This window comes from Lycium ferocissimum, chromosome 11, assembly GCF_029784015.1.
Source record: "Lycium ferocissimum isolate CSIRO_LF1 chromosome 11, AGI_CSIRO_Lferr_CH_V1, whole genome shotgun sequence".
Classification (NCBI taxonomy): Eukaryota; Viridiplantae; Streptophyta; class Magnoliopsida; order Solanales; family Solanaceae; genus Lycium; species Lycium ferocissimum.
The window spans coordinates 38,410,302-38,418,430 of NC_081352.1; the positions used below are offsets into that span (position 1 = coordinate 38,410,302).

General features: G+C 32.8%; 1 protein-coding gene across 1 annotated transcript; it reads left to right on the forward strand.

The window, feature by feature from the left end:
• Positions 1-1,114: 1,114 nt before the first annotated feature.
• On the forward strand, positions 1,115-3,424 carry LOC132035843 (9-cis-epoxycarotenoid dioxygenase NCED1, chloroplastic). Its single transcript, XM_059425983.1, has one exon. It carries the CDS (start codon positions 1,258-1,260, stop codon positions 3,079-3,081), a length of 1,824 nt encoding a protein of 607 aa, XP_059281966.1. The 5' UTR covers positions 1,115-1,257; the 3' UTR covers positions 3,082-3,424.
• Positions 3,425-8,129: the final 4,705 nt, after the last annotated feature.

Here is an 8,129-nt window from a genome sequence, read left to right on the forward strand (position 1 = left end):
AACAAAAGCAAACGTTTACAACATAAGAGCCTACTAATTTTAAGATAGAGAGTTGGGTTATGCCATCAAAGCTTTCATAAACTATGCAGGGGACCCCCACCCCCATGGGCTCATTTCTTGTTATTAGTAGTAACTAGTTATGTGAGGCGTCTCCGCCCAAACCCGCATATAAAAAAGAGATATTTTAACTAAAGAAATATAATTTGTGTAAGACAAGTGTACAACAACAACAACAACAACCATATACCCATCGTAGTCCCATCAATAACGGTAGTTATATGAAAGCAAAACTTTCATTCAACTCCTTTAATATTTTAACTTCCATTTTGATGAAATTATTTAATTCAAATCAAATTTGGAACTAGAATTTGACATTATAACTTATGTATCCTAATTTTCTAAAGTTATTTAGTTCTAAATAAATAATCTATACATAGTTAATGAACTTTTAAGACAAATACATAATTTAACTTGTGCAGCAGATGGAGTTGCTCCTCTCTTAATCAGGGATTAGGGGTTCGAACATGGATATGTAAAAAATCTTTGGAGGAAGCGCTCCCGAATAAGCGCGATGCAAAGTCTGCGAATTATCTCGGATTAATCGGGGCTCAAATGCGGATATCGAGCACCAATCGAAAATCAAAGAACGTGAAAAATGAGGTAGGAGGTTCGATATTTTTGAAAAGAGCTTTAAAAACAAAAACAAAAAAATTGACTTAAATAAATAAGATTAGGACCTAAAAGTAATTAATTAAAAAGTTTTAAAAAAATTTGAAAATTATTCATGGGACTACAAAAATCCCTGCATTCGATCTTTTTTTTTTGAAAAGTAGACTTTAAAAACAAAAAATAAAAAAATTGACTTAAATAAATAAGATTAGGACATAAAAGTAATTAATTAAAATGTTTTTAAAAAATTGAGAAATTATTGTGAGGACTACAAAAGTCCTCACATTTGCTCTTATATAATATAGTAATGTTGTTCTCTATAGTAAAGAGTTAATCCTCCAAATATGCATTTTTCACATATCCAACACGTGGTCTTCTCCTACATGTTAGAACTGGACCATCACTCACACTCTCCCCCTCTATATATACAAATCCCCCTCTCTTCTCTCCCATCACAACTCACCTTCAAAAAAAAACAACTCTCATTTCCCACCTCTTTTCTCTCTAAAAATTCTCACATTTTCCCCTTCACAACACACCCCAAAACTAGCACCTTACTATACACAAAAACATCAAAAATAGGTAGTCATGGCCACTTCTTCTCCTGCTACAAATACATGGATTAAACCCAAGATATCAATGCCATCATCAAGAGAGTTTGGTCATTCTTCAAACTCAATTTCACTACTCAAAAACAAGCCTAATAAAATCACTTGCTCTCTTCAAGCTCCACCTATCCTTCATTTCCCTAAACAACAATCTTCAAATTATCAAACACCTAAAACAAATACCATTCCCACTTCAAAACCAACCACAAAAATTTCACACCCAAAACAAGAAAATAAATCCTCCTCCTCTTCTCCTTGGAATTTAGTACAAAAAGCAGCAGCAATGGCTTTAGATGCTGTAGAAAGTGTTTTAACAAAACACGAACTTGAACATCCTTTACCAAAAACAGCTGATCCACGTGTCCAAATTTCCGGTAACTTCGCTCCTGTACCGGAAAATCCAGTCACTCAATCACTTCCGGTCACCGGAAAAATACCAAAATGTGTTAACGGTGTATACGTTCGTAACGGAGCTAACCCGTTATTCGAACCAACAGCTGGTCACCATTTCTTTGATGGTGATGGTATGGTACATGCTGTTCAATTCAAAAACGGATCAGCAAGTTACGCTTGTCGTTTCACTGAAACTGAAAGATTGGTTCAAGAGAAAGCTTTGGGTCGACCTGTTTTTCCAAAAGCCATTGGTGAATTACATGGTCATTCTGGTATTGCAAGGCTTATGTTGTTTTATGCACGTGGTGTTTTTGGTCTTGTTGATCATAGTAACGGAACTGGTGTTGCTAACGCTGGTTTGGTTTATTTTAATAACCGTTTACTTGCTATGTCTGAAGATGATTTGCCTTACCATGTTAGGGTAACGGCTAATGGTGATCTTGAAACTGATGGAAGGTTCGATTTCGATGGGCAATTAAAATCAACAATGATAGCTCACCCGAAACTTGATCCTGTTTCAGGGGAGCTTTTTGCTCTTAGTTACGATGTGATTCAGAAACCGTATTTGAAGTACTTCAGGTTTTCAAAAAACGGGGAGAAATCTAATGATGTTGAGATTCCTGTTGAAGACCCAACAATGATGCATGATTTCGCGATAACGGAGAAATTCGTTGTTATTCCTGATCAACAAGTTGTGTTCAAGATGTCTGAAATGATCCGTGGAGGATCACCTGTTGTGTATGACAAGAACAAAGTTTCAAGATTTGGGATTTTGGATAAGTATGCTAAAGATGGATCAGGTTTGAAATGGGTTGAAGTGCCTGATTGTTTTTGTTTCCATTTATGGAATGCTTGGGAAGAGCCGGAAACTGATGAAATTGTGGTGATTGGTTCATGTATGACACCACCTGACTCAATTTTTAACGAATGTGATGAGGGATTAGAGAGTGTTTTATCAGAAATTCGGCTCAATTTGAAAACTGGAAAATCAACAAGAAAGGCTATTATTCAAAACGAAGAAGAACAGGTGAATTTAGAAGCAGGAATGGTGAACAGGAACAAACTTGGGAGAAAAACACAGTATGCATATTTGGCTATTGCTGAACCATGGCCAAAAGTTTCTGGTTTTGCCAAAGTAGACCTTTTTACAGGTGAAATTAACAAGTTCTTTTATGGTGACAACAAGTATGGTGGGGAGCCTCTTTTTTTACCAAGAGACCCAAACTGCAAAGATGAAGATGATGGTTACATTTTAGCTTTTGTGCATGATGAGAAAGAATGGAAATCGGAGCTGCAAATTGTTAATGCAATGACCTTAAAGTTAGAGGCCACAGTGAAACTTCCATCAAGAGTCCCTTATGGTTTTCATGGAACTTTCATAAATGCCAAAGACTTGGCACATCAGGCCTAATTTGGAAGGCGAAAAAGGGGCTGAATTTGCAATTTGTGGCTATTACAGAGGAGATTTACCAGAGGGATGGTTTAGATTATACGTCCCCGGAATTTCCTCTATAATAGGATTTTCTTTCATTATTTTTACTTTTTTTTAAAAAAAATATTGTGAGAGATTTTCAGAGACCATGCTTGTAGCTTGGATGTAGTTAGAAATTGGAGCTCAGCTGGTTTTTCTGCTTATTCTTTCACATTTCTATTGTGCATGTGAGAGAGTATATATACCATATAGGAATACTATACAATGTTCCTGTAACTCTCTGTTTCTTGTATATGAAGAATGATGGCCTATACTATTTCCACTGGCTTCTCTTATTTTCTTCACTTTCTCTTCTTTATTCGTAATTTTTAATTTCTTATCTGGTGTCTGATAATTGCTTAGGGACTTGCTAATTTGAATACACTTTTGCTTTTGGAGTAAAACTATCACCGACCTTTGGTGATTCTGTTCTTTATTTGTTACCTCCTTAAAGCCACACGTTTACCTTACTCTTTTTTCGGGAATAGAGAAAGAAGAAAAATGAAACAAGAAAATCTTTGTCCTTGACCGCTATGGATTTAAGTTGCAGATACGAACAGTTTTCCATATCAATATATTCTAGGCTGTTTTATTTATCATGTAATTTGTCTTGTTTTCATTTTATTAATTCCATTTTTAAATGGCATTTTCTAAAATTACAAATGTTTTGAGAAGCGAAGCTAGAGTTGTAGCTATGGATTAGAAAAAACTCGATAGCTTTGGCCAAAATCATGTAGTCATGTTAAATAATACATTGAATATGGACAAATATTTATTCTATATTGAGTGTGCTGTATATTTTAGAATCTAAAATTCAAAAAATTTAAAATTTACACTTCCGGCATATAGAACAAACCAGTCAATTGTTTTCATGCTAGGTGAAAAGTGTTTTGATGTATTTTAACTCTGTGAAAAAGGTCACAACTGGTACTTTTTTATAATATGCCGACAAGGAAGTCCATTTTTCCAGGAAGCCACAGCTGAAGTGAAATGAAAGAAGAAAGAAAGATAAATAAAGATCATTATATTGCATCAATCACTTAAGATAAAAAGTCTGCAAAAATTGGAAGCTAATCACTTGTATCCAATTGGCCAAAGACGAAATGTCTTTATCTTCCTAATTTTCATGCAAATTAAAAGGTTGTTTGTGGCACTCTCTCATTGGTCGCTTTTGCAAATATTTTTGAGATCCTTATCTAGCCAATCAAAGCGTGCAACATCGTAGTACACCTTTTGGGACTAGAAATTATATTGATTTTTTCTTCTATTATTTATCTCCTATTCGAAACTCACTGATACAACTAATTCGGATGCGCACTGCGTAATATAGATATCTGGAAAAGTCCTATTGTTGTTTCACGAGACAATCACATCAACGTAATGAAAGTGAAGGACCTATGATAATGACAGAACGTCCTGAATAATTAACCATTTGCCTGTCAGAGTCTCACTAGAGCAGAAACCGTTCCGTGTCAAGAATTTTTTCATTTTCGATGCTCGCAACTTTTGATCCGAGCGAAAAGATCACAACAAATTTAGTGGTAAAAATCTTAAACATTAAATCCACAAAATTTAAATTTTGAATCTGCTTCTTATACATAATTATGTTGCTTTCGTTCCAAAGAATGTTCGGATAGTTTTGGGGACTCTTGTACTATTTAACATGTCCTGCAAAAAATACGGAGATATTTTACTTTCTTTTTTAGCCTAGTATAGTTTAATATGAGGCATACCCATTAGAGAATACTTTGATGATAATGGACATGAAGGATTTACAAGTTTTTTTGTTTATTTGAAGAAGATCACCTTGGAATCTATAGTTTATCATATCAAATTATCAATCATGTTGGAGTAGGATAGATATTTTTTAACTTTAGACCGCAGCAATTATGATTCGGTATACGTGAGCTGTTTTCATTGGTTAAGGCAAATGTATTTGCTTTTGTGAAATTATCTAAAGTTAATTGGTTAGTGAGTCAATAATTTATGTTATAAAAATTCTGCCTCCAACCATATCATATAGTTTAGTGTCAATGTTTCCCTTCTTATTCATATCATCGATGTGGCGAGATAAGTAACTGTCTGCTATAGTCTTAAGCAATACTGAAGATAGCAACGACTGTTTCGTGAGTGTCTAGAAAAATGGTTTACATTATTAAAAATATTTATTTATATTTTAAAAATTTCAAGTTTAATTATGTTAGTCCATAAACATAGGTGCGACTATAAGTGTGATGTAATTTTTTTGATCGTATACTTCATGTGCTTGGTGAATCTAGTATGATGATGTGTGTAGGCTTAACCTAATAAGGCCCGTAATGGAAGGACCCATTAAGATTTCAGTAGTTACGGCTAAAACCTCACCCAAGTCTTTATACAAACACACCACGGTCAGGTCGTTAGGATTAGTTCTAACTTGTTTGTTAACTGTCCCATTGACACGGCCATATTGTGAAAAGTTATAGAAAAGAATACTAGTCTTTCATTAATTTGCAATGTTGCTCAAATATGTACACAATTATCCTTTGCTAATCACAATATATTTTTGTGCTCGAGAGCTGATTTGTCTAATTAAGAAGAAAAAAAAAAAAAAAGGACCACTGAGATTATTGTTGAAGATGAAAGGTGAACAATACAATTCAAGAAGTTAAGTACTAATCCTTGACCATTATCATCCAAATAGTACTGAATTATTTAGATTTATTTGTTCATGTCCTGCTTTTGATTGAGTAATTTGCGGCATAAAGATAAAATATTAATTATCATTATTTTTTGGTCCTCGTATATCATCAACAGCACCAATAACTACTTTATTTGACGGTTTAACACTTCATTAAAGTTTTAGGTATGTGTGCGGGCCATGCCGCACCCGTGTCGGGTTTTCCAAAATACACTATTTTTGGAGAATCCAACAAGCACCTATTGACATTTTGAAGAGTCCGAGCAATATTGGATATATAAACTTATTGTGCATGTTTTGGGGGAAAGGGGAAAAAAGGAAAAAGAAAAGATAGAAAAGGGATAAGGAACCAGAAATAGGGTTGTCTTATACGGGAGAGGAAAAGAAAATAATTAACGAAACCAAAAATAAGAAATCTCACTGGAAATATCAAAATATCGGTCAAACAATTGAAGATGGCCAATGAAATTCTACAAGAGAAGGAAGTGAGAAAGCATTTCTTTTAGAAAATTAGAACTTTTACTTTATTATAGTCGCGGAATCATGATTTTCACTAAATGGATTCAACATAACAAAAAAACACCAAAGCCAAGAAAACTTAACATCTACTATATAGACACATGCATAACTAATATTTATCATATATATCTAATGCAATTTTCTAACAAACCCTTGTATCCCCTAGTCCTCTTGTTACGACAACAATTATTCGTGCCTCAATCCCAAAATAAATGAGAATTTGCCATATATATATAAGTCATTACCATCAATTTTGCCCGATTTATACCCTTAACTACAATAATCATTATTTTAAAAAAGATTTAAACTATATACTGTAATACTATAAAAAAAAGTCCACCATTACAATAGCTACTATTTTCTATCAGCTTACCAATCAATGATTGTTATAGAAACTTATTTACCTTATGAAGAATTTGATTGTACAAATATTTTTGTGCCGTCGTGCACAAAACTTCAACTTAAAGAAAAAAATTATTTTCTTTTGAGAAGTTTTTTTTTTTTTTTTTTTTTTTTTTTCCTTTGAAAGTTACGGGGACGGCTCCAAGAAAATACTTTAGTAGTGTCCCTTCCAACAAATAGTATCACGAGTACAATTTATTTGTCCTAGCTAGGTTTCAAATATAAAGCAGCTTTAATTTGTTTGGTAATTAAGGCTTCATGCAACTTCGTCCACTTGCTCACACAAACAGCCCTGAATTCAATACTCATTTGTATACTTTCTCTACTACTAGCACACACTCCTCTAATTTTTTCCCCACAATGATAACAACATTGACAATGAAATGCTTTCTTTTGATAACCACAAAACATATCTTCTTGAATACTTCATAGGTCAAAACATTTTTTTTTAACTTACACGATCTTTAATTTGATCAAGAAGAATGAAGGAGTTAATTTCTGTGAAAATGAAAGATATCAATGAAAATTAAAAAATTAAGTCTAGATCAAATGGACGTATTTTTTTTCGCAGTTTGCATATACTTCTAATGAACCCTAAAAAGACTAAATTAGCATAACAAATTAGAAATTAAGGAGTTTAAATTATATACACGGTTGGTGACTTGGTGTATGGAATTTTACATCATCACGTCATTTTTACTTGTTATGGCAGATAACATGTGTTATTTTCAAGATTACAAATTCATATTTTAAGGAAACTAATTACCTATAAATATCATTTGGGTAGATATTAATTACTACTACGGAGTGAACTCAAGATAGAGACATGCTGTGCTTAATTAATAGGGTTCAAAATTTTATAACTTAGAAAGTTTTTAAATTTTCAAATGACATGTTTGTAAATACAGTGAAATTAACATGCTTTTAAGCGTCATCTGAAATTTGATAGAAATTCAAGGTTGAAATCAACATTCAAAATAAAAAACTTTCAGAAATTTATGAATTGAACGGCACTTATGTGCTTCATATAGAATTATAAATGATGAGATTCTCCCTGCTTTGGAAGAGAAACACGTGTGAATATATCTTTTACATCAAATAAAAGAAATATAAAAAGCGAATTCACCAATACCGTTCTTTAGAAATTTGATGGTAACCTTATCACCAAGATTACTTGATGGTATTCTTGTGATACTAGATTTGGGTGAAAGTGAAGAAAATAAAACAAGGACTACTTCTTTTGTGATTAAAATGCTCACGAACCATAAAAAATCTATTAAAGGGGTTTAATAGTGATTTAACTTATCACATGTAAAGAATATTTACATTTTTGTTACTATTATTTAATTGATATTATACATTATTTATTTTATCTTTTAAATTTCTT

Bases quoted from the DNA above. Each gene is read 5' to 3' on its own strand.
- LOC132035843 (XM_059425983.1), top strand. From the start codon at position 1,258: ATGGCCACTTCTTCTCCTGCTACAAATACATGGATTAAACCCAAGATA.